The following is a 27,670-nucleotide window of genomic DNA, read 5'->3' as shown; positions in this document are numbered from 1 at the left end:
ATCACTTTTCCTCTGAAAGACACGTGGAGTCTTTTTTCTGTCAACTCAAGTTCATGGCTGGACTCAGCTTACAGCTCTGATCAGGCCAGCATCCTTAAAACCTCACAGTGTGTAGGAACCTCACAAATATTCTCCTGCCAATAGCTAAAAATTACCTTTATTCTAAATAATGACTATAAAAATAACTTTATTATTTATTTATTATTTTAATCATCATTATTAGTTCTTCTCACAATTTTCAATTTATTTGAAATGTAACAGCGTAATAAAGCTCCAACCAATTAAAAAAGAAAATCACAAACACACAAAAAAATCCCAACCCTCACCCACGGGCCTCTCCAGAAGAACACATTCTGCTTGAAAAATTATGTATTTTTACTGTTCATCTTGGGCTGAAGTGTAAATCCAAGATCATAACTTGTACAAAGTTGCCAATTCAATTATACTATGACTCAAAGTTGCTGTTAAGAGTAATTTGCCCTTCAACATCAAAAAAATCTACTCATCCAAACATTCTAAACAGTTCTCTCTTAGTAATATTATTTCACTTAACATTCCCTACTGATTAAGTAATGGCTATTAAAAAAAATCCCATAAAAAACACAGAACAAAAAACCTCAGCATATTTTCAAATAAATTTCAAATACATTATTCTTCTCCAAGAGAAAGTCAAAAGGCAGGAATTTGGGAATAATTTGCAATTTGATTTTAACATATTTCATGCAATAAGTTTAAGTGGTTTTCCAAAAATCAACTCAATGAATTCTTTTCTCTCTCCACTTATTTTCGTTCTCTGTAACTCATGGAAGAATACAGGTTACATTAGTTCTCTTTTCCAAAAATTCATAGAATATTTTTGCACTATGGTAGAATTCAGCCATATATTTATGAAATACCGACAAATATTTTCAAAGGCTTTACTTTATTTTGCATTAAAATATCTCAAAATAATTTACAACAACCTTATATTTTTTGCAATTCTATAGTATATTTTACAGCAATTGTTTACCATATTGTAAAAAAAACCCTATAACCTTACTGATAAGGTAACTAACTATAGCTGAACACAGTCACTCTCTAAAACAAGTGGCAGCACAGCTCATTTTTCATTATTTAGAAATGCAGTGCTACCAAACTTCATCCAACAGGGAAGATTTAATGACCTCCAACACACTGTAACTGGAGATGCTCATATTCTCATCCAGCATGCAAATACTATACACTAATACATAATTAAAGAACAGGCAGTTACTGATTTATATTTATGTGAGATCAGCTTTACAAAAAGGAACATACTTCAGGCTCACACGCAATTAAAACCAGATTAATTTCCTACCACAAACATGAGTTCCAACTCCTAGTGAGAACAGCAGGACTTATAATGTGCTTTTATACCCTTTATTACATTAATACAGCAATCAAAACAAAAACTGTCAATCACCCCTGACAAAAATACTGAGAATACAAACCTTGTAGAACTGTGCAGTATAATCTATATAGTATATTCATATTTATATTTGTTTTCATATAATCTATTGATTAGATAAGTGATCTATTGATTACTTGGCCCTTCAGAGCATAAAATCCAAGACCAGGAATTCCCAGCCTCTTGTGGAAATTGCCCAGGTGGTTCAATAGTGGCATAAAAAGTCTCAGCAGAATGCAATTATAGCAATAAAATATCTTTAAAATGTTGATGTAAGCCAGTGGAAAAAAAAAAAAAAAAACCACAGGCATGCACAATCTGCCATCTGAACAAGGGTCCCTTTGCTTCCATTTTAAGGCAAAAACATCCTCAATTCCACCAGCTGTGCACTTCAATACAGAATGCCATGGTGCAAATCCCAGAATGCAATGGCATGACGAAATCAAGCAAATTTTTGGAGTGGAGGATTTATTTTCTAAAAAAACAAGATATTCAGCTGTGAGTTACAGAAAGCATAAAGAAGTGGATTAAGAACATATTAAATCACACCTTGGGCTGAAGCTGTTGAGCTAATGGGTTGTTTCCATGTGACAGTGAGATGCTATCATGAACCAAAAGCTGAGCAAACTCCACTCTCTGATAACACTCTTTGTTTACCAACAGAGCACTGCCTGTGGCAGCATGCTGCACAAGGAGGAGCTGCTTTGGCTCACACCTGTTGGTTCCCAGTGGCTGAAACAAGGATTACATCTAATTACACAGATTAGATAGAGGCAGTATTTTAATCAGCTGGTTCTAACGCAGCAGTGCTGCAAAACTCAACAAACGAGCCCAATGACACTGAACACCCTACTGTAAAAAACTGCTCTAAAAATCGCTAGGAAACACACAGAAAATAAGACAGCTTTTACCACAAGAAGAGTATAAATGCAGTAAACTTGCTTGCTCCCCTTTGTCTGGTATTCATTGCCTGCAAACAAGTTGGTTTACACAGTTTTTTATGGTGATGCTTGTATGCCATGATCCTTTATTAGAGACCAAAGGAATCATCACTAGCAAAACCAACTTGCTTTATGATCTGCACACACAGAGGATGCAGTTCTTTTCAAACAAACCTGTTATCTAACTCAAGATCAAGCAAATGAATATGACAGAGTAGGGAAGACCATGCAGATAACAGTATCAATTCCATGCAATTACAGATAAGCAGTTGCATCCTTCAGCACAAAGCAATTAAACGTGTTGATTTAACTATCTTGGAATCAACATGCACAGATAGATGGGCCTGTGAGTTTTGTAACTGTTAGCTTTACCCTGTATTTTCATCCAAAAGTTAGTTACACAAGAAGAGAATAATTAAATAATTATAGTTTTAAATCATCTCGTCAACAAGCAGAACCTGAGCCACCAAGTGTGCTCCAATCCATGTTAGACATTCAACAGCTCCAACAGGACACAGGTTTAAGAGTTTATCTTAGTGGGATACATTTTCTTCCTATTGAACTTCACATAATTTCTTATGTTATTAAGCTTATTTTAAGATGGGAGCACTCTTCTGTTCTGAACACACAACATCCTCATGCAGGTGGGTGTACCCAGGCACTCTGCCTATACCAGCACCACACAAATGAGGGCACACCAGAGGTGCTGCTGACCCAGCTGAGTTGTCTTCCACCTCCCTTCCATGAGTGGAACCACTCAAGAATAGTCATGTCTACTCTAAATACATGTCATCACCCTAAAAATCTCTGTATGGAAAGGTTTAATGCCTTAATGCAAAACCCAGCACCATTATTGCTTTTCTTGTTTTTCTTTCAATGTCGTTGTTGTTTTTGATAACTTGGCCCTTGAATTCCACTCTTTGGCTTTCAGCATGGATATATTTTAATATACTACTCAAACAGAAAACTAGCAACCTGACTTGCTGAGCAAAAATAATGACATTCCTAAACTGTATAGGAAAATGCTTTACAGAACCATAAAAAACATAGGACTGAGAATACGTTTCCAAGTGTACTTAATGGACTGCTTGATAAATTATTTTAACTATTACAGTATTTGAAACTATTCTAAAGCTGGTACCTTAATTGTTTCATGCCCTAGTAGGTGTTAAAATTTATTTTCTGGATTTTCCAAATGCCAGGTTCTGAGCACTTATTCGTGCCCACTCAGAGCCAGGTCAACAAGACAGAATTTTTTATAACCTTTGCTGAAATGAAGTCTTGAGTCTCTAATTATTCTCTCCACCAGCAGATAAAAGACTAACAAATACTTCCAAGACTGGTGCTGCTGATGCCACTTAGTGATTTAAATTTTTTCCCTTCCTGCCCGGAAGAACAAAGTAACCCACTAGAAATTTTGTGCAACATTTGTAAATTTGTAAAAGCAATCCATTGACCACAGCAAGGCAAAACCACTGGCTGTGACATGCAATGTGTCCCTGTACACAGAACACAACCTCTGAACACTCAAGTGTTCTACTAAGTACATCATCAGCATTAATTTGGTGGTGTTATGAAGAAAGCATTGTCCCACACAATTCAAAGAACATTGTTTGTTAATTAGTGTACATAAACACTCCTGAAAAGTTACTCCACCTAAAGCAAATGACAACCCCACTACTGGTGAGATTTTCCAGACTTTTGTACTGAGATACAAAAATCCCATTAACAGGTGAGGAATCTTGTTTCTTTATCTCCAGTACTCCAGCTTACAGCAGACTGATTCTGCCAAGCAAATTCTGCCTAATCCAAAGAATTTTGAAGTGCTAAAACCCAAAAAATATATGTGCTAATGGTGTGTGAGAAATGGGATGAGAACAAATAGATTATTATCACCACTTTTAACTCTATTACCAGGATTACATGAGTAATATTTTACACATTAATCAACTTTATCACCAAAAGTACTGCTGTAGCTTGTACTACTGTACGAACCACAATGCAACAGTTCCCAAATTATTAAATTCAAAATCCAAGCTACAACTTTCCACCACAGCAATCTTCTCTTAAATCTCCTACACAGAGCAAGAAAAAAAAAAAAAAAAAAAACCAAACTCTTCCATTTCAGCTAAACTTATCTGATTTTACCTAGAAACAGAACACTTCCAAGTAGAGCTTTATTCTTCTCAGGTGAATGCTTTGCTTTAAATCTTTACTGCTGTCTTTCAAATTGAAAAAGATGCTTTGAAATATGCTGCATTTTACTCTTCAAGAATTAATTCTATTGCTAGTCTCTCAGACAAATATGATTTTGGTGACCATATTCAAAACATCTAAGCTTCTTCACAACTGATGAAATAGAACTAATACCTACATGACAGAGTTACAGCCCTAAAACTACTCAAAAATTTAGTTTTTAAAATGTAGCTAACATGCAAAATCAAAATACTAAACACTTTAACAGAGAATAAAACTAAATTAGGGAAACATAAAAACCTGTTAGAAAAGGAGCAAAACCAGATAAAACCAAGATAAAGATAACAAAGGAAAAATGCAGGAAGAAGGAAATAATTTAGAAAGGAGGGAGGCTGAAAAAGAACTGCACCAGTAAAGCTCACACTCCTAGGAGAAGGTTGGTATGAGGGAAATCTCCAGTCCAGAAAAACAATAAGATCACATTCAAAGAACAAATTTCAGAGCCAACTGATCATTTCAGGAGAGAGCAGAACACCTTCCATCACTGCTGCTTTATATAAAACCAGGCTTAGATGAGGACAAGAAAGTAGGAAATGTGGAAAAGAATTCCCTTAGGACACATCTCTCTTCTCCAATAAAACATCCAAAGGCTCCAGCAGTTTTCTGTTGAGGACTATTAAAATTGTTTTTATACAGCTGCAGCAGATGGTATGATTCACTTATCTCAAAATAAAAGAGCTCAGGGAACTTGATGATATTATCAAGCATCAAGTTAGAACAAATAAAAAAGTGCCTTTCATGCAAATATTGAAACCATGAATAATGTGGAGAGAAGTCCAGTACGTAACACACTCTGTAGAGAGATGGAAGTAGAAAAAAACCACAGTGCCAGTGACTGTCCCAGCACATGTCACAGTCAAGAGGGCCACAATGCACACCAGAAAACTTCAGAAAGCTTCAACTCATAAAAATAAACACCTTACCTTTTCAGGAGGCTGCAAGGGTCAGTCCATGCAGAGTAACACCTCACCTCTTCAGGAGGCTGCAAGTGGCTGCGCTTGGTTCTTCAGCCCAGCCTTTTATGCCCTCCTGTTGATGCCCTGCCCCTGCGTGCCCTCTGCTCCCTGTGTGATTGCTCAGCACCCCTGGGCACCCCATGGCTCCTCACCTTCAACAGCATTCACCTGTCCTGCACAGCTGGAGACACTGGGGATCAGCCACAGCCCCACTCCCAACCACCACAAACTCAATTCCTACAACTTCATTCTAGTGAGTGCACTAGTAATTAACCAACACCAAACCCACACTGTGGAGACCTGCAATCTATTAAAGCATTAAAAGAAATTTAAATAATTAAAATACTTCAAATACTTGCTTTTTATGTACTCAGCCCCACGCCCAATCATCACAAACTCTGTGCCCACAAATGATATTACACAAGTACAACCCCCAGCCTTCCCCCTGCAAGGGAGTCCTTCCATGACTGTTGTCAGGTGAAGGTAGCACCAGGAATAGAAAATAATCATTCTCTCCCTTCCCCTTTTCTCAGGCTTCCATCAGCAGCTGCAGCAATGGAATTTTGGAGTGCCAGGAACTGGACACTTGGCCAGGTGCACTCCTGATGTGAACCAGTGCTGTGGCACTGATGTTCCTGTGACTCAGCAGTGTCCTTCCATCTAAAGAGCTGCAGTGAGAAGAAAAACTGTTCAAGGGAAAAAGAATTTATCATCAAAGAATCTTCCACCTCCCTCCAATCTCTAGAGAGGCCTTTGTTCACCATCCCAGCTTCAGCATTCATCACATATGGAAGTCGTACAGCCTTTCTTACAGATCAAAATTATTGTCTCAATAGCTTCTAGAAATAAGAAACTCAGCTGCAACCAGCCATTCATGTTCTCACTCCTCTGCTCTCAGTGGGGACAAGCAGGAGTCTTGCACAAAGCCTGCAAGGTTTGTTTTCTCTAATAATGCAAATGACCAAACAAAAAAAAAAAAAAAAAATAAAAATAAAAAAAAAATAAATATATATATATATATATATATATATATATATATATATAAAATCAAACCTTGCTTTCCTCCCAATGCTTTAAGGTAGTTTTATTTTCCTTAACGAAACAGCTTCAAGACATGTCCTGTTGTCCCATGTGCCCCATCCAGCCCTTTGCCTCAAGCTGCATGGTGGTAAAAACCACACACACACAAAGGAACTGAAGAACAGGAGAAAGAAAGGCTCAAATGCTACTGGAAAACACTGCTCATTACCTGGGGATGGTGGGCTCACACATGGACAAAAAAACCCCATTTATTATTATAAACCAGGGCACAACACAAGATGAACACCAAACGTGAAAATTACCAACACTGAAAACGTAATTGGCAAGACAACACAAAAAATATATTTATTTTTTAAGTTTGAGTTTTAAAAGGCCTTGAATGATGCTTTAAAGAGTTTAGGAATAGTGAAGAAACATCAATCAGTACTAATAGGACAGTTCTTAATGACTTAAAGTCTAAAAGGTCCTCAAAGGATTCTAAACATCTGTAAGTGCACAGGCATGGTAAAAAGCATAATTACTGAATATGTGACCTAACAGAGAAAAAAATCCAAACTGAATACTATAAAAATCAGAGAGGATAGTAAAAGATAATGGCAACAACAGGGCTATTCAACAGAAACATCTTACACCACACAAACTTTAACAGCAAAGAACAATTAATCCAAGTTGCTAAAACCAAAATACTTCAGTGGGATGGCAGTCAGTAACCCAGAGCTGACAACTGTGCTTTAATTACATTTGAGACTGTTACCAATTAGTTAGTCTGCAGCACTACAGGCTTCATGCTATGACTCAGTGCACTGACTCATTCAGGAAAACTTTCCTACACAACTACCCGGGCACCCACAAGGATGCAAGATCAAAAGGAAAGTACTTACACTGACCTTCTTAGCAAAAGTCTTGTTTTAAATTTAGATGACCAAAAGCAGATAATGACACAAGTGCTCAAGTAGGCTTTTTGAAAGGGAGACTTTCAGGAGCACTGTTTTAACTCCATTTCAGATCAACATCTCAAAAAATCAAAGTACAAATAATGCTTTGTACAGTTTGAGGCTGAAGAAGCACATTCTAAATCTGGTTTGGTTTTTTTTTTTTTTAAGATGCTCAAGTAGCATTATTTACTATTAATAAAAATATCCACCATCAAAAATCCTGTTTTCTGTCACTTAAGAGTCCTGGCTGATTTGAACAGTTGAAGGCTGAAATATTTTCTGTGTTAGAAGTTGGAAGCTGATGGAAGGGGGTGGCAAAGAGTGACAAAAAATGTCTTCAGCCATCTCCTTGTTTTGGGGAAGAAAAACAACCCTGTGGTTAGATTTTTGAATTTGAACAATTCTACCATTGCACTAAACAGTATTGGGATTTTCAAGTTTGGCAGTGAAAACAGGAAGATAATCCTAGGTGAAAAATTCTTCTATTGATATTCACACAGACCTCCAAAAACTTGTTAAGATTTCCAAGTAAAACTTCTGTGCCAGGCTCTGATGCCAAAGCTGCAAGTGCAGGATCCTGGAAAAGGATGTGTTAATTATTCTCATCTGATCCAAGAACTTGAGAGTTTTATTTTAGGCCTGGAAGGAATTGGAGGAAGAGGTAAGGCTCTTGAGGGTTAAAATGAGCATGAATATTGCAATTAAGAAATATTTTTAAATTAAAGCACGTTTCCTCCAGAACTACACTAGAACCTACAAATCCCAGTATTTAACATGAGGTTTTAGCAGGTGAAAAATCTGTAACTCAGAATAGGCACATGTCACCTTCTCACAGCAAAGACAAAGAGGGACAACTTACCTAAGATTGGAACTACACCGATCAGTTGGACTACCAAGTCGCACAAGATGGGAAGTGGTAGGCGTAGGAGTAATTAGGCATTATTTTCTCCTGTGTGTTTTCCCTTTTGCAGTTAATTTCTCTCAGCACAGGTGTTTACTGTGTACTTTCACAAGCCAATTAAACTCAGCAACATGGCCCAAAAAAAGAGAGACAGAGAAAAAGCTGCATTTTTTTTCTGGCATGGGAGTGTGTTCAACTGATGTGCAGAGGACAGGGAGGGACAGGAGCTCAGGGAGTGTTGGGACCCAGGACATTCCTCTGGTTGCCCAGGAGGACCCTGGCAGGGGGCTCAGAGACCTTGGCACAGAGTCACAAACACCTGTGCCTTTGATTTTAGCCCATGGAAACAATTACCAACCTTGTGTGACGAGTTACAGGCCACAAGGGTTTGAATAGAATGATAGTCAATTTGTCACAGGGTGGAAAAGTAGAATTTTGGGGTTTTAGAATGGGGGTTCAAGAGGCAAGATGGAGGAATCTGGGCATGTCCTGTCTTTCTCCTTCTTGTCCTCCATCTTCTGCTGTGGTGGTGGCACTTTTGGATTGGTTTAGAGTAGAGACAGACTGTCTAACATAGGTGATAGGTACTGGAAAATTATTGTAAATAAAGTACATGCAGTTCTTAGTATAAAAAGCCAACACCACCCCAAGGGCAGGGACTGTGCCACAAACCAACCTGCTGGGCAGACCTCAGTGGGTCAGAGAAAGAATGTAACAGAAAAGAGAAAATAAACAACCTTGAAAAGCAGAGCTGAGGAATCTCAACTTCTTCTTCAGTCGCGGGGCTGGGAAAAAGACTTTCTAATACCTCAGGAGCCATTTCAGCAACACAAAACCCCAGAAAGGAGGTGGTGACACAGGGGAGAGCAGGGACCCTGGAGACCCTGGACCTGTCCCCTTCAGTGGCATCACTCCACTGCCTTTGTGCTCAGCTTGGCTCCTCCAGCAAACCCTCAGGAACAATGCATCACCTCCATTCCAGCTTTCTTTCCCAAAGTAACACTGGAAATGGCAACATCCAGGCCAGTAACTGAGAAACGCAGCCAGCTGACAGAGGGACACTGGAACTTTGGCCACACAGCCCCTGTGACACTCAGGAGGTCACCACACCAAGCAGGTAGGTCGTGCTGCTCCTCCTTTTTCTGTCTGTAAGACGAACAAACTCTGGATCTGCTTCCCAGGCACGCTGTGACCTCACCAGCTGCAGGTGGATGTCCCTCCAATGTGCAGCAAAGCTCTCCACCAAAATGCTGACCACCTCTTGGAAAAACCAGGCAAAGAGGCATGTCTGCTCAGGCACCCAAAGCACACTTTCAGCATTGCTGCCTCTAAATTCTGCTAAGTGGAAGCAATACAACTGTGCTACTTTATAAGAGAGCTGTAAACATAAATTCTGTGTAATGAAATTGAATTAATTCATCTATAAAGATAATCTGTGGATGATTCGAAGGTTGTAGGGATATAGTTTAAGAAACAGAAGTCTAAATTCAAAGTAGAATTTGAACAGTAAACAGCATATAAGACGTGTCCATGAACAAAATATTTTGTTTGGCTCTACCTACCTGAACAGGCCAGTGGCAGGAGAGTCTCAAAGGACAGAACCACTCTTTTGTCTGGGCCGCTGCACAAAGGCCAGCAGGTTTTACTCCTGATCATTTCCAAGGTCATTTTCTTTTTTTTAAAAGTGTCCCTAGATTACAGTTTGCTTATAAATTCAATGCCAGCAGAGGTCAGCATTCAATCCTGCTCAACCATTACCCACGTAAAAAATTCTTCTTCAAAAAAAGGGAGAAGTCAAACAATATATACAAACAAAATACACACTATGTATGCTCACGCCCAAACTCACAATTAGAAGATTTAGCAATTGGAGGTCCTCTCCTTCTGAGCATTTCAGTCCCCATTGTAGAAAACGGAGTTTCCTTGGAGCTTCCTCCCCTTGTGCTCTGCCAGTCAACCCTGCTGAATGAACAGGGCCTGTGTAAGCTGAAATACCTGCAGCTCCTCACAGCCATTGAACAAGGACTGCAGGCTAAATCTAACAACTCAAAGCCTGCCCATCCCTGGCCAAATCATGTGTCTACAAATTTCCATTACGTTTCTCCATCCTAAGCACTGTTTCTTTGGTTGACTCAAGATGTGACTTAAAATGGGTAAGTATTCCGTGTCCTCCCAATTTATCTCAAAATTATTTATTGCTCCTACCACTATGTCCTCCCCAATGCATGCGCAGACTGACCATGTAGAGAAAAGTTTCTATTTTAATTTTTGCATAACAACCCGAGAATGTGTCTTCAATTTCCATTAAATATACAAGAATTAAAACTGTATACTTGTTTTATATGTCTGACAACAGGCAGGGTTTTTAAAATTACATGAAATAAAGCAGATTGTTAAAAACCATTGGCATTGTGAGACATGATACATAAATTACTTGTGAGAGAGCAACAAAGATTTGTTAGTAGAGAAATGTACTTTTAGAGAAATGCTGGAAGAGTTGTACTGTTTTTCCAAATGATCTAAGACACTACACACACTCAAAGTCTCAGAAGAAAACATTATTAAAACATACCTTGCTGCTATTCACATGCAAAAAAGAAAAACTATCGCAGAACTAAGAAAATGAGAGGTCAATGAGACCAAGTTATTCTTGCATTTTCATACTGTTTTATTCAAATTTAGTAAAGCAATATTTGGGCTTCAGCATGCTAATAACCTTCGCTTTCTCTTAGGAGAATTCAAAATATTTTGCAAGTAAGTTCTGTGAAGTAAATCAGACATAGCTGTTTTTCAACTGGAGCACTTTGATTTTTAATCACCCGCTCAAAATCAGAAGGGAAAATAATATTACAAATCCAGTGAATCACACACTGTCCACAGACACCTTGCTGTGCTATGCTCCCATCTTGAGCAGCTGTAATTTCCATTTGCATTCTGTTACTTCTGTAAGAACTCTAAAAATGAGAGGTGACGTTCTGATGTCATCTCAACGTCAATCAGTAACAGCACACTGCCTTGCTGCAATAAAATTCCTTAACAATAAAAAGGAGCAAAAAAGGAACTTCTGGAAAATAAAAACATCTGCAGCAAGAAGTGGTTGAGGTTTCCCTGTAGAGCAAAGCCTCACTACAGGTTTCCCTGCAGTAAACTGGAAAATGTTTTAAACCTATACAAGGTAAACAAGCTTTATACAAATCTCTAGACCCAGAACCAATAAGGTGCTTTAGATAACACCACCATGAAAATTATCAGCAGCTACTGACCTTTACAGGCATAATTCCCATCCAAAGCTTGCTCAAGTATCCAAGAGCTGAACTTGTCAGTGAAAATATTATAAAGGGAATAAAAGGCATTTTGCAGGATGACATGGCCTGCCAGAAAATAAAGTTGACCAAAAAAGCAAAAATTTACAGTTCTACGTTTTTGCTAATGGTAATAAATTACACCAAAAAACCTGTTTTTTTCTAGCACCTATGAAAAGGAAATTATCAAATTAAGTACATAGCAAAGAAGAATTTTGGTTGCAAGCAAAAGGTGTCTCCTATCAGTTCTATACAGTTCATGTCTTTCACCTATGTAAAAAGTTATCACTTGTATTTTCAAAAAATAAGGCCTGATAGGTAAAACATAACCGGACTAATTTTTCTCCACAAGTAATTTTTGACAGACTATGAAATGATAAAAAAGTTGTTTACACACCAAGTCTAACAACTTACATCACAAAGAGAATATAAATGAACAGTTGGCATTTTGCAGGCAAACAGCCTCCTCAGATCACATATTAAGTACAATATAAAATGATTTTCCAGTATCAGCAATTCAATGTAATGCAAGCATCAGTTCCCATTTTCCCCATTCATCCCATTGGTACATCAACAGAGGATGCTGCTAGATTATATTAGTGTGCAGCTGAAATATCTGTAACATCACTAAGTAGGCATATCCAAGAATTTCAGAGACTTGCACCATCAACCATCTCTTCATCATTTCACACAGAGAAAAAAAAGATTCCTATGGACACATTTTGCAGCACCCATCAATCATACCCACTTAATGCCTCAAAATCATTTCCAATGTATTTTCTTCACAAGGGTTCCACTTTCTGATAACAGCTAAATATGAGACAACACCTGAACAAAAGTGAACAGGTTTTGTATGAAAACACAGAAAAAGGCATTTTACCTCTGTTTTGTTTTGCACTTCCCCCTTGCACAAGAGGTAAGAGAAGCAAACAAAAACCACCACCTGCCTCTGCCACCTGCTTTTAGACAGCACTGGCAGACCTTGCCTCACTATGCATTATTTACTTCACTCATTTTCCTAAGAGTAATGTTGTCTGGAATTAGATTTAATGACGTTATGACTCAAACACACCATTATTAACATTTCCATAGGAAATTAAAATTTCAGTGTCTGAATGACTTTAGATAATCATCAGACTTAAAAAGAAAAAGCTGACTTCCTCTGCCTAAACTCAGAAGAAACTTCTTTCCTCAATTATAACCGAGGAGATATTGAAGATGTAATGAAAATTTTACAAAGGCTCAAGTAAAAATCTAATTCTTTATCATTAATGGCGAGCCAACCCCAAAAATGCCATGGATGTGGTTTTGGTAAGCCTTGGCTGCCAAGTTCCTACAGCAATTTGACATTAAATAATACCATTTTAATACAGAGTCAGCCTGAAACAATATTCATTTATTTCAGGGACATTATTAACACAGATGAATTTGTCATTTATTAAAACAGTTATTAGAAAAGTATTTTCCCAAGATGCTGAGCATCAGCAAACATCACTGGAATGAAGATAACATGCTCAGGAAGTCTGGGAAAAAGAAAAAATATTTAAAAAAAATCAGATCACATGTGTATATGCACCTTCAGATACCTGTTTAAACAACAAATTTAGTAGCTTAACCTCTTAATCATCTCTTTACCCAGGTTAATTCTGTGCAAAACTACTCCCAACAGTATAAAACACAAAATATGAAAACAAAACCTGCAGATACCTCCCATGCTCCACCTCTGATCTTCAATCGCTGGTAATATTCTGTGTGATAGAAAAAAAGTCTGCATTTCTGTTTGCAAACTCAAATTCAAATATTTAATAAGAAAGCTTAGCCAAAAGGCTGACTAAAGACACACAGTACTAGATGAGGAGGAAATGAGTAGCTACATATATTAATTATCACCCTTTCTGAGAACACAGGCTCACTCAAGTTAAAATTTAAAGGGCTTAGATTACTTTCTGGTGAATTTTATTAGTTTTCCCCAAGAGGTGCAAAGACTAATGCTGTCACAACAGCCAAGGAGAGCATACACAGCGTCACTGCAAGCTGAGTCACCCCAAAGCACTGAATCTTGCTTTATTATAACACAGCATCTTAAACAGCCTCCTGAAGGGCTGTCATTTGTTATGTGTAGAGCAGGAACAGCAAACGAACCCAGCACCACCACCAAAGCAGATGTGCACATCTGCAGAGCTGTTTGCAGCAGGCAGCCCCTGCTCCCTTGCTGGTCTCTCTGGATAGAGCAGCTGCAGGCTGTCCTTCCTTCCTCTACTGCCACAGAGAAAGATGCAGAAGCAAGCTGGTGAGGTCTTGTGCTTGTGGCTGCTGGTGACATTTGGGTATGCCTCCAGAGAGCCGGGATGCGGCTGGGGAGATGAGGAGGTCAGGCAGATGTGCAAGAACTACAACCTGAACATTCTTTTCTCTGCAGCTGTAGCCATCAACTTACTCTTCCTCTCATCCAAGTATTCTAGTTACTTCCTCTCTGAAGACCTAATTCTGGAAGGATAAAAAAAGTAAAACCTGAAGGGACTTCTTCAGCATGCCTCATTCGTATCCTGCCATCAGTCAGCTCCAAACCCACGGACATGTTTAATTTCCTGGTACCACAGTCTCATCACTCAGCAGTACCAGCTTCAACACAGAGAGCAGTCATGCAGTGCTCTCAGATAAATCACACACGTTTTCAGTCACCTGCCAATATGGAATTTAAATGCCTGTACTTCTGGAGGGCCCACTAGGGAAGTCAGTAAAACAAGCAGTTGAGGAGCGAGACCTCCTCTGCCTCCTCAACTGGCAAGCTGTTCCTGAGTGTCACCTCCTGTCCTGTTCTCTTCCCAGTCCCCTTCTGTCCTCTCTCATGCTGGGATGGCGCTCACACAGGTGCAGATACTGTAAAACACACATGACATTTGTTGCCATTACACTGTCCAATAGCACTCCTTCTCCCTCAGCACATTTTGTTTTGCCTGCGTGTCACAGCAGAGAGCAATTGGTTCAAAGTCAAGGAACGTAAGCAAATGGGGTCTGCTTTTCCAAATCTGCATGCATACACTACCATTGCAAAAACAGACAATATCAGTATTTAAAATAATAATAAATACCTGAAGCACTATCTCTTGCACATCTTAGTCAAAACTATTTTGAGAATGTTTTCCAATTTCATGCACTAACTTCAAATGCTAACTTCACTAAAATCATCCCTCTTGAAGTATGATTTTAGCCAAGTATTTTAAACAGTGCTATCTGATGAGAATCCATTTAACTTTCTTCTAAGTAGACACATCCAAAAATAAAGATATTTTGCATAGATACACATTCTATTGCACGGACATTTTATTACACACTTCCACACACGGCTGTGACCTGAAGCCTGGCTAGCCACTTCTGTAAATTTACAGTGTGTGCAGCCAGGACATCAGGCAAGGTAAGAGTGACAGAAAAAATACACAGGAACTACATGATCAACTGAAACAACTCTCAATATGCCCCAGCAACACCCAAGCACTGCAGGAAAAAAGTGTGTTCTGGAATTCCCAGAGTATTTTCAGAATTACTCTATGTTAATTTATTGACTCGCAAGTTTCTCTTACTTCCTTTTTTACAACAATCACTACAAGGCTCACTGTGCTGCTGACAGAGAAAAATTAGCCAAAAAAATTTGTGTATGGAAAGATATTTTCAGCATGCTTCCCATAAAAAATAGTGGTTTCTACAATAAAGAACATTATGCAATTTGGCTGCTTTATGTCACCTTATTCATTTTACAAGTCCAGTGAAAAACAGGCTAAAACAATAAAAATTTTTACTACATCCACGTGTCTGTAAAGTATTAAATACTTGTTTTCCAAAACAAGTATTTAATAATTTACCTCATGATGCAACTAATATTCCCTTCCAAACTTGGTATTTTGGCTGCACTTCACCAAGCACTCAAACAACTTGAGAAGTCAGAATTAATTTTTCCAGATCCCTTTTCAATTCCTCTTTACTTTGGGCACCCAGCAGAAAAGTTCAGTTTTGAGCACCTCTAGCATAAATGGCTCACTCCAGTTAGAAGTGACTTGCAGATGGCTTGGGAGGTGCCGTGAGAAGCCTGGTCACCAGCACCACCTTGTAACTATTTATACAGCACAACACTTGGAAAGCTTTGCCACAGAACAGAAGTCCCCTCTGCAGGGTGCTGCACAGAGAAAGGTTAGTTCTGCCTCCCACTTCCACTTGGTACAAGGCAGAGGGAATACTGATGTATGGACAATACACAGAAAGTAAGAGAACAATTCCAGAAGTGACTCTGCTTTCTCCCAGCAGCAGTGTCCCTCAGCTTCCTTCAGGTGTGTTCTATTGCCTGATTAGCTCTGCAGAAAAGGAAGGAAACAACCATGCTCCAGATCAAAACCCAAGAGCAGCAACAGAACCTCCAGGATGTGCAAAGCTGCCTTCAAACCTGAACCCCAGAGCTCCAGCAGGACCTCACTCACAACAAAACAACGTCTGGCTGGCAGCAGTGTCTTTTCCTGTTATTTTACAAGTCCATGCTCAGACTCCTTCTGAAAAGAGAATAATTTGATGTTTGGATGTATGAAAATAGTAACTATCCTGAAAACAAAGCAGTATGTACCTGAAAGAGGGAAAGGAGAGCTCATGGCAAAGCTGCATGTTCTCAGGAAATACTTGTCTCTTTCTGGAAACCAACACATGATTTCCAAGACAAAGAAATAATAACACGGGGACCAACACGTGATTTCCAAAATAAAATAACAACACGGGGACCAACACGTGATTTCCAAGAAAGAGAAATACTAACACAGGGAACCAACACAGGGAACCAACACATGACTTCCAAGACAAAGAAATAATAACACAGGGACACACACATGATTTCCAAGAAAATAAAATAATAACACAGGGACCAACACATGATTTCCAAGACAAAGAGGATACCTCCTTCAATGAATGCCAAGTAGCAAAAATAATCTGAATAACATCATGGAGAATCAAAAGGGAAATACCCCAGTAAGTCCTGGCTAACTCAAGATGATGTCAGATGAGATCTCTTTGTGGAAAATTATCTGCCTTCTTGTTTTTTTAATACAAATTAACATCATGAAGTAATCATCTACTATTAATGGCTTAACCACTCAAACACTGGAGGAAATGGAAAGGTCTCATTCATTATTTCTCACCTCAAGTTTGACCACCTACCATTTCATTTACAGATACTAAAAAAAGCCCAGCTTCTAGAACTATCATAAAGCAAATCATACTAGCAGAGCTTATAGTATCTCCATTATAGTCTCTTCTAGATCATACTCAACCATGGATAAAATCAATCACATAAAACCATAGATGTCATCAGGTTACAGGCTTCCCCATATAATCTGAATAAGGTATAATATTTGCTTCTCTTCTAGTTGGAGTTTAAAGTTTATATATAGAAGTATTTGTTGGTGCTGGAGCAATATAATTTCCTAGAGCTTTGCAACTCAAAAACCTTGAAGATTCTCATAAGAACAGTTACAATTTCAGAGTTTCGTCCTCTGGCATTCATATTAGAACTCATTACTATTGAAGTTATTTTACTTAACATTATAGCCACAGTATGTGGAAAAGATCCACATCTCTAGTTAAAATAAACATGAGTATTGCAAAGGAAAAAAATAGGAAAAAGCAGGTTGAAAACTGGGGAAACATGCTTCTGGATGTCCAAACATTGATTCAAAATAGGTTTGGTTCTTTAAGAGAACAGAGAATTGTCCAGACTACTGCAAAACCACTGGTCAGGTACTTGCAAACAACACCCATGGACTGAGAAGACGGAAATGTAGTGTAATCAATACAGTAAACTTAAAGAGGAAATCACTTATGTGTGGACTGAGTGCAACAGACTTTTCATTGAGCACTGAGGTGGATTGGTGAAATCTAATTGGTAGTCCTTGCCTCAAAGACAGGACTACTACAGGGACTTGGTGGAACAAGGCAATAAATGAAAATTCAAAGATAAATGGAAGTATTATTGCTCCAACTCCTGACACACAGATTCCCCAAAGGAGACAGTCAACAAGAATATTCAGTGGGAGGGCACTAACATCTTTATCTCAGTGGTGACTCACACTTAAGTAACATTTCCTTTCTTAAGAACCTCTGGAAGTTAAATGAAAATCCCATTCAGTGACCATAACTATAGAGAGAACATCATCTTTCTAATTAGATTTTTTTATATTGGTACCTCCTTGTCTTAAGACACAAGAACCAGAGGCCCAAATCAGCTATTTTATAACAAAGAATATAACTCTATTAAAGCTGAGCAAAGGAAATCTTTATGTGTGAGGAGAGAATAAAGCAGAAAAACTGAATTCCAGATCAGAGCACTGCCTTTCCTGCCCACAAAACAAAGTGTTCATAGACTTCCTGTCATGACTATAACCTTAAAAATATAAATTTCTGTGACCCTCCCAGTTGACATGCATGTTAGCACAAACTGATTACCAGCACTAGGGTTAGTGAGGAACTGTCTCAACCTGTGTTCAGACTTTTGGTGACACTAGCAAAACTCGGCTGACACACTGCATCCTTTTTCACACTGCTTATTTTTCAAGGCTTCAGACAGTGCTGTGAATACATGCAGAAAAAGAAAACCAGAAGTGCAGAACAGTTTGCAGTTGCAGTCCTGCTGAACAGGTTGGCAGCATTACAAATGCTTGTGTTTGAGGTAAACACACTTGGGCTCTCTTATAGCAGTCATAAGTAGTTCACTGCCAGTTTAGGAATCTGAAAAACCTGTACACACAGACCTGAAAAAAATCCCACCCCATAATAAGCTATTTTACAACCATAAATATTTAAATTAGAAAAAGTCTTGACGGGCAGTAATAGTTACTCTCCACAGTTCATAACCTTGGAGAGTTTCTGTTACAAGTTCTGTTGCCAAATAAGATTTTCCACATCAGCAAAGAGAGTCTAATGGATACTGACTTCATCAGGCTCTTCTTATCAAAGTCAAAATTTACACAACTGGAAAAAATATTTCACACAGTGTATCACAGTTTATGTGTTCATTTAATGTGTGAAAATGTCATCACAGTTCTGACATCACAATGAAATCTGAACTCCAAGTTCCTCACATATTTCTCTAATTTAGGTGTCTTCAACAGCAGAACACATGCAATTAGAGCAATTTGCATGCTAATGGGTATCAACACTATTTGCATTTTCAGTGCTTCTTCAAAGACTTAAAATTGATACACAAGGCAATACAACAAGATTTGACTCCAAATTTTTGATCACTGAATCCACCTCAAACTTGCTGTATCACTTTGCCACTGTTGGACCGTGCTGTTCCCAAATAAAAATATCACACTTGGACCTTTCTACTTCTGTGCCTATTGTTCCACTCTTTGTAGCAAAACTGATAACTGTGAAGGCAGTAAACTTGAGGCAGCTCTTCAGTTTCACATTTCTGGACAGTTTGTTCCTCTAGTAAACATTGATAACCCTAAACTAGTAAGGTTCTATGAAGCTAAGATAAGCACTAAAATCACAGATCAAAGTACCTGAAATGTAAATGTTATTTAAGAATTTACATTATTCAAGAAATCCTTTCACATCAATACTAAGACCACCCAGACAAAAATATTTCCCTGGCTATAATTTTTTTTTTCCAATTTTTTTCAGGTGTTACCATTTACTACCCCACATACCAAAAGCAAAGCACTCACAGTACCACCCAAACCAGAAGGCTTGAAACAGGTTCTTCATGCCAATGAGGCTAAACAATTTTTAAAACTTACATACTTACAACCTCTTATCCAGGAGGAAGAGGGCTCTTCAAAAACTGATGAGATAACCACACATGAGAACTCTCCTCTGAGTCATTTACATAACCTTAAGAACACACAAGTGCAACTCAGAAAGACAAGCACAAAAGCAACAGAAGAGTCAAATATGACAGATTTAATAAACACCACCTACCTGGGGATTCAGGCACACAGACACCAGAATTTTATTAGTTTGAATACAGAGTTTCAATGTGAACTTCAAAACAATTAAGAACCTTTGAAAGATACAGCTGATTGTTTAGGAACATCCCTTTATTCCTCTAAACAAAAGTCCACACTCCACGAATTTTTCTGCTGCACAGTTAATGGATCAGAGATGTCAATTAATCATTTAACTCACCTGACCAGGCTGAGGGGATAAACAATTAACAACCTCCTCCAGCATCACTGGTACGTGCAATCTTCCAGAATCACTGTTCTCTGTATTTTGAGGCAGCTCTTCAGATTCACATTTCTGGACAGTTTGTTCCTGTGACTCAGAGTCAGAAAGCTTTTGTGATGAAGAATGGATCCTTCTGGCCAAACCAGCCACATTTACTGAGTTCAGTTTCAACTTACTCAGAAACAAACATTTGCAAAGTTGGCACAGATTTTGAGGTACCATTTTGGAGTTGATCAGCCTAGAAGAGCAGTAGATGTTGGGAATTACTTTCAAACAAATATTTGTTTAAATAACATAGAGGAAATGCTATAGGCAAAGCTATACACATTCCAAGTTGGGCAGCTTTATAATTATGTCACATCAGCAAAATGTTCTCAGAACTTAGATTATCCACAAATCAATCATGTTCAAGCAGTGAGCAGATTCTTTTCACCATCAGATTTTACTTTTGTTGAATTGCCCTTGCCAGAGGCTACCAATACTTTGCCTGCATAAGGATATGCTGAGAAAGTTACTCTGCTGATCATTTAGTCTTTAACAGGGCAGTAATTCCCCCACCTTAAATTTGAAAGTGCACACGGCTAACTTTGAGCAGACACACAGATGTGTGCTTTGCAACACTCCCCGGTGTGCCTACAGAAAACGTGCAGAAAACATGGGCATTACCACGGTGTGCTCTGCTGGCTCTGGCTGGGCTGCAGTTCATTCCCTCCCCAGGGGCTGAGCTGGGGCTGCTTTGGGTTCCTGCTGGGCACAGCAGCGAGGAGACACAGCTGGGGCAGCGACCCGGGGGACTGAAGGGATTCCCCAGAGCAAAGGACACCGTGCTCCAGACAGAAAGGGGCATGTTGGGAAGGATGAAAGTTTGACAAGAAAGTCTCACAGATATGTGTGCTTAGCAGAAAGATTTTTAAATGTAGAGTCTGATGAAGGGATAGAGATGGAAGCAAGTTTTGATATAGAAGAAAGGAATTGCTGAGCCAATCTTACTGGATAACAAAGGAGGCCGAGGGTGTGTTAGTTAGAAGGGGTTTTTATGGCTTAGAGAAAAGGATGAACCCACCTCAAACAAGAAGATGTTTTTACCAAGCAGAAAGACAGCACAGGCAAACAAGCCTGCTGATGGTGCAAGTAGAACAAATGTCTCAGAATTTTCCACTGCAAGAAAACTGAAAAACAATTTCTAGCTTAAACTGTAATGTACTTTTAGTGATTGGAGAATAGTAACATGAATATGGAAATTACAGTAGTTATGATAGGTTATAGATAATAGTTAAGGTATAGATTGGTTCTACTGTATGAAGATGCTCAGCAAAGAAAAGGATATAATGCATTGTAACCTAAAGAAAAGTGTGTAATGCATTGTAACCTAAAGTATATAATGCATTGTAACTTAAGAAAAGTCTATAATGCAGTGTAACCAAAACCAAAGGGTCTCAGGCCTGCCTGCAGCTGGAGCTGACAGCTGTGGGCACAGCTCTGTCACCCACCACCCTGGACTGCTGTAGCCTCTTGGGTGGAATGAACTGCATTTTGGAGAGCCCCTGCAGTCCCACATCTCTCATTCAGGCTCTTACAGGCGCAGAGCAGGATCGGGGTGGTGGCACCGGTGTTCCCAACCATGGTGACCATTAATTATCACCTGAGATGGGCCCTGCTCTCCGGAGATGGCTGAGCCCACGGGAAGGCTTTCCTTGCTCTGCCCTGCTTGTCTGCACAGCTTCTGACTCTCCTGCTGAATTCTCTCCATGGCACCGCTGAGTTTGTGCCTCCCGTCCCTTGCCCTTCCTTCCCGGCCGTTCTGCTGAGGGCGAGGAGCGGCTGAGCCCCGGCCGTGCCCCCATCCCTGCCCTGCCCTGCCCTGGGGGAACGCGAGGGACGCTGCCCACAGAGAGCCCCCTCCTCCTGCACCCCGGGCATCTCCTCCTCACGGCGAGAGCACAGTTCGTGTTTTATTTCATTTCACACAGCGCACGCCCCCAGGGGCAGCCTGAGGGGCACGGCTGCAGGCCGCCACCTCGGGCCGGCGCTGGAGCAGAACCAAAGGCGGCGGGACAGAAACCCCAGCCCGAAGCGCTTTGGATCGGAGGCGGCCGGAGCAGCGCCGCGAGGAGAGCCCGGGGGGCTGGAGCCGGACACGCGGAGCCACAGGCGCCCCTTCCCCGGCAGCCCCGGGAGCGCCGCCCTTCCCTCACGGCCGCCCTCAGTCCCTCCGTGCTCCCTTCCCTCCCGGCCTCCCTTCCCTCAGCGCTCCCCTGCCCTCCCCGCGGGCCCCGCCGCCGCCGCCCGCGCCCCTCAGACCCCGCGCACGCCGCTACGCGCCCGGCCCCACGCACTCACCGCCGGCGCCGGCGCTCTGCTGACGTCACGGCGCACAGCCAATGAGGAGGCGAGGAGCGCGGCATGTCCGTGTTTGAATTGCGCGTCCGGTGGATGGAGGTTGGTGCGGAACAGGGACCGAGACGAGTGACGGGGAGAGACCGGGACTGTGAGGGCACGGCCGGGGGCTGACACCCGAGAGGGGCCGGGAGAGCCGGGAGGGGCTCGGCTGAGGGAGGCGAGCCGGCCCTGGAGCGGCAGCGGCGGCGCTGGCAGCCCTGCTCGTGTCCCTGCCAGGGGTGAGCCGGCAGCGCGCTGCCAACAGCAGCAATGGGCTGTTTGAAGGGAATTCCGCTTTGGGGCCGGTTACTGCATCCCCTGCGGGGCACGGTAACGCAAATCCCGCTTTAACTCTCTTGAAATGTACGCGCGACGTGCCTGGCTCAGTCCGGGGAGGGCGACACGGGCAGCTCCTCTTTGTGCTGAAGGACAAAAAGACTGCTCGCCTTGGTCCGCAGAAATGCGGTGTCTCCTCTGAAAGCTTGGTCTGTATGAAGGGAAGCCTGTAGGCCAGTTGGTAGTTTACATTCTGAAATAAACTCGAGAATTCCCTGGGGCGGTGCTGGTTGGTTCCTTTCTGGAAGCTGCGCTGAGTTCAGGCACCTTTCGGTGCATCGCGGAGTTCCCAAAGTCTCCTTGGGGCGGCCCTTGGGCCCGGCACAGGGGCCCGAGCAAACGGGGGAACTGCTGGGAGGAGTGAAAGGCTCCTATTGCAAATAAAACCTCTCTTGTCTGCCGCAGAAAGGATTCGGCTGCTGGACCTGAAAGAGCGCTGGGAGCGGAGCTGGGGGCAGCCGGGATGGCTCCTGCCAAGGAAGAAGATGTGTGCAGCCATGTCAAAGTGGTGGTGCGAGTGCGCCCGGAGAGCCAGAAGGAAAAGCAGGGCAGCTTCAGCAGGGTGGTCCGTGTCATCGACCAGCACGTGCTGGTCTTTGATCCTAAGGAGGAGGAGGAAGTCACCCACAGGCACAGCTTCAACAGGATTGCACCCTTACACATGAGGACCTGAAAGGACCATGCAATTCCTTCCTCCTAAAATGCTCCAAAAATGCAGGTTGTGTAGGGGACTATCTACACGACATGCAGTTCATTCTAAGGCTATACTGGAAAAGTAAAATCTTTCTTTTTTAACTAGGAAAGAGCCAGTTTTATAGCTATAATGGGTTCCCCATAGAGGAAACAGTACTGTCAAAGTAGGAATAACAAATGGAATATTTGCTATTTCTTTGCTTTACTATGAATTCTTTACATTCCCACAGCCTGAAAGTCACAGCCTGCCTTCAAATGTCTTCAAAACTACAGGAACAATTTTGTGAAACCCCAACATGTGAACTTGGTGTCTTCTGCATACTTTCAAGGCCTTTCATGTATATATCTCATCCATCCATCCACCCATCTTCCTCTTTTCCAGAGGAAAAAGTTTGTTTTTCTATTCAGGTGATAGAAGCCAGCACTCTACATTTAGGAATGTAAGAGAAGCCATAACACAGAACTAAATAAATGCAGACAGATTTTAAAGTATTTTAAAGTTACAGTATTTCATCACCTTATAACTTTTTAAGGATAATGATCTAAATCTTTAGAAAATTTAAAAATTAAAGTTACAATTCTCTTTAACTGCGTAGAAATCAGAATCACATAATTTGTTGAGGCTTCCAAACTCTTAGAGCTGCCTTATTTTACAAGAAAAAGTCATGAATTGACCACATGAAACTTGCATTTAATGGAAATAGAGACTGACTCCTAATTGCCTGTTGCAAGTGAGCACTAGAAATTGGATTTATTTTTGCATATTGCAATCTAAATACTGTACTTTTTGATATTACTTATTTTTATATATTATTATATATTATATAATTATATATTGTTATATATATATTTAATTTATTTATTTATATTATCAGTTTTTCTAATAAAAATATCAGAAAGTATGGAAGAAGACTATTTTTATTTTTTCATACTATTTACTAGCATTATACTATCAATATTTCTGGTTTGTGTGTTCCCAGAGTGTTACCATGTTTTAAAATGAAGCAAAAAAAATGGTATTATCAACTCCTAGCTCCATTAAATGAACCTGAACTTGAAAGAACATTCTGTTCTCTAAAAGTGAACAGTTTTAAGTGCTCAGGAAGCTCCTAGTGATAAAAAGCTTTTATATGATACCAATGAGTTAGAAACTAAACAGTGTTGACTTTGATTTTTAGCAGCCCAGATAAATTTTGTTTTCATTATAGAAGTTGAAAGGATGATGAACAGATTTTGCTTCAGGAATTTTCTATATTCCTTTATATTGTTTCTAGTAGGAAGAGAGAATTCCTACTATATTCTTCCTATTCTACAAGTCAAATCGTCTTTCAGAACAGAGAACATCTCATATTGGGCAAATCAAATTACTTTTTTTCCCCCATTCTTACTTATGGTCTCTGAATATTATTATTGAATTATGGTCTCTTTATCATTATTATTATTATTATTATTGACTTTTTCACAAGCATGGTCCAAACCCTACAGATCCAGGTGCAGTCAAGTGCCAACAGTTTGCACATGGCAGAGAGTGGGAATGGATTTCACTCACTTATTTAACTATTTCTGTGGCCAGGGGCTGGGACATGCTCCTGCAAGTCTTGGATTTCTGATCCTTACTGTTTTCTGCAGTGACTCTGTGTTGCAGAATGCCTGCACAAACTGCAAGATACAGTACAGCCCAAGGTGGTTTCCTTCCAGATTTGCTGGGAGGCAGTGGGCATTTTGTCATCTTTGAACCTTGTGAGGAGCCTCATGACTCTTTGTAAAAAAAAGAATAATTTTTCATGTTGAAGAAGCTTCTTTGGAAGTAGAGAATCTCTCGCTTAGCAATTTTATTTCCAAACAGTAATAATAAAATAATAATAATAGAATCCTTGTTTTTGAAGGAAGCATGGAAAGGATTGGAAAAGAGTGTTTCTCAAAGCACAGCAAAGTATTTTTAGAAAATAAACCCAGAAAGAGAACTGGAAAAAGCACATAGGCAATGGGTTTAGATGCAGGCATCTCAATTCTCATTTCTATCCTAGACAGCTAAGGCCTTTACCAAATTTGCCCTAAACACCTGGATGATGTGTGTCAAGCTGGAATTTAACAGGGCTGGGAAACAGGGCAGAGGAAAACAAACAGAAATTTATCAGGAAGCATCAGGGGCAGGGCAGAGTGTGCCAAGAGCTTTCCTGATAAAACAAAAAACTACTGTATTCAGGCCAAAACATATGGAGCAAGGAAGAGGAGGAGCTTTCTGCAAGCCAAGCATAAAGAGGCACTGCTCCTGAACTTAAGGAACAGCAGTAGATGGGATAGGAATTAAAATGACTTTTCCTCTGATAATTTAACTAATATTTGCCATGATCTTTCTCAGAGCAGAAGGGTTTATTGGAAGAACACTGTGCTCAGTGTTTCTTAAGAATGATTCCTTTTTTTTTCCTATTCTGATGCTATTTTGGCATCGTGGAAGGTACAGCTTGTGTTCAGTCTGTAATTTCTGCTGAGCAGAGTCGTGAATCTCGTGACAAACAGCAGCAATCAAACTGCCCAAATGAGAGTTTCTACCACTTATTCAACATCCCTAATTACCTACACTAGGGTCTGCAGACAGCCCCACAGCACAGGACTGAAGCTGAAGGTAAGAGATCCCAGGTTTGCTCGGGAATTTGGCTGCAAACATCATACTATACATACTATACTACACATACCATACTCCAATCTGCTTTCTATTACATTTTATTGTGCTTTGCCTCTCACCATATGGATCTGGCTGACATCCCAAGGAACACAGAATGATATATTTAGGTATATGGTGAGGTAGCTTCATTGATGATGGGATATTTTGAAATTAAGGTGGTCTCAAAGATTTCCACAATTTGTTATTTTTCTGGAATATATAACATTAAAACAACCTTTGCCTGGAATACCTTCATGGTCTCCACATTGTTTTTAAAATGTTTGCTTTATGAATGAAAATTTAACTGTTGTTTTTTATTTTTAGTACATCTAAATTAGCTTGTTAAAAAAAAGATGACTTACTTGAAATTTTGACTTCTTTAACTGCATATTGCTGTGATGCCCCTTGTGAAAGAACCTAAGTTTTGAGAAAACATCTGCAAGCCAGCCACCTCATAAAATTGCTGAATTTCACTTGCTGATGCAGAGCCATGAAAGAGCAGCACGCCAGGCGAATCACATCCCTCCTAGAAAGAACCAGATGCATTTTTAAGCCACTGTGGCAAAGTTTGCAATTCAGTTTATTACCATCCACACTCAACACAGGACTGACCTTCTGTTAAAGCTTTGCATCCTTGACCATCACATTCCATCTCTTCCTCATGCTCTCCTGTTACTTTAGATCACTTTGGTTTTCCTTCCAAAAGCTCATCAGCAGTAGATTGAATGTTTTCAGTAACCCAGATGTGATAAAGCTGTAGGAATTTCTGAGTTGAGCCCCTGCTTGGTCACTTCTTGGCAGCTGGGGCTGTGACAGGAGTCAGCACAGTTCTCCATGAGCAAAAAGTCCAATTCCTTGGGATGACTTTTTCTTGCAGCATCCCTTGGGAGAAGTTACACTTTTCATTTCCAGCTCTAATAAACACAGCCATGACGTGAGTGTTTGAAGAGAGAGAGCCCTGCAGTGATGCAGGCAGAGCACAGGAAGGGCAAAGAGCTCAGAGACAGGGCTGGCACAGAGTTATTGTGGAATTCACTGTGCAAACAAGAGATGTGGGGCAAAAAAAGCCAAATTTATTGAAGTGTGTGTATGTGGGGAAACTCCCAGCTCCAAGAGTGGCATATTAGAACAAATTCTACATGTACAATGGGGAATAAAAGCCCCAAGGTAGTGATTTCTGCCTCTTAATTTTTAGTGTATTATGTGGTTTTTTCCCCTTTGGTTGAAGGGGTTTTTTTATTTACTGCATATATGCTGAAATATGTGTGTACTATCTAATGTGCTGTTTCTCTCAAAACAGTAATTTAAGATGAATCTCATTAAAGCCCTTCTTCCTGAGCAGATAAACAAAGTGCTAATGTATTTTTAATGAGGTAAGGTGATTTCTTGCTGTGAAAATGGGCCTAGACCTGTAAAAACACCATTTTCTTTCCACCCAATGAGGATAATGATGAGTTTTTATCAATGCATCATTGTCCTATTTGCTGCTAAGACTGACCTAGTGAGCTACATACAAGAACTCGGGACTCCTCTGCCAATAAAAAATTCATTGTTGCCCTTCTGAAATTGAATTGTTTCGTTGTTTGAATTGCTATGAAGCCATTATCATAAATTTCCACAATCTTGTTTGA

The 27,670-nt window shown here is 40.2% G+C and overlaps 1 protein-coding gene across 3 annotated transcripts in view; it reads right to left on the bottom strand.

The window, feature by feature from the left end:
* The window catches only part of METTL15 (methyltransferase 15, mitochondrial 12S rRNA N4-cytidine), an 84,635-nt gene extending 62,947 nt beyond the window's left edge, over positions 1-21,688 (bottom strand). The window contains exons 1-3 of one of the 3 annotated variants that reach the window (XM_059474540.1): positions 21,609-21,653; positions 21,030-21,135; positions 19,925-20,204 (exon numbers count right to left, since the gene is read on the bottom strand). In XM_059474540.1, the coding sequence (XP_059330523.1) occupies positions 19,925-20,188 (264 nt within the window). In that variant the 5' untranslated portion in view covers positions 20,189-20,204; positions 21,030-21,135; positions 21,609-21,653. Of the gene's footprint in view, positions 1-5,546; positions 5,588-19,924; positions 20,205-21,029; positions 21,136-21,608 lie in introns of those variants that run through there. The other 2 variants (XM_059474541.1, XR_009418619.1) reach the window with 2 other exon arrangements.
* Positions 21,689-27,670: the final 5,982 nt, after the last annotated feature.

This window comes from Ammospiza nelsoni, chromosome 6, assembly GCF_027579445.1.
Source record: "Ammospiza nelsoni isolate bAmmNel1 chromosome 6, bAmmNel1.pri, whole genome shotgun sequence".
Classification (NCBI taxonomy): Eukaryota; Metazoa; Chordata; class Aves; order Passeriformes; family Passerellidae; genus Ammospiza; species Ammospiza nelsoni.
This window is presented reverse-complemented; position numbering and strand designations above follow the sequence as displayed.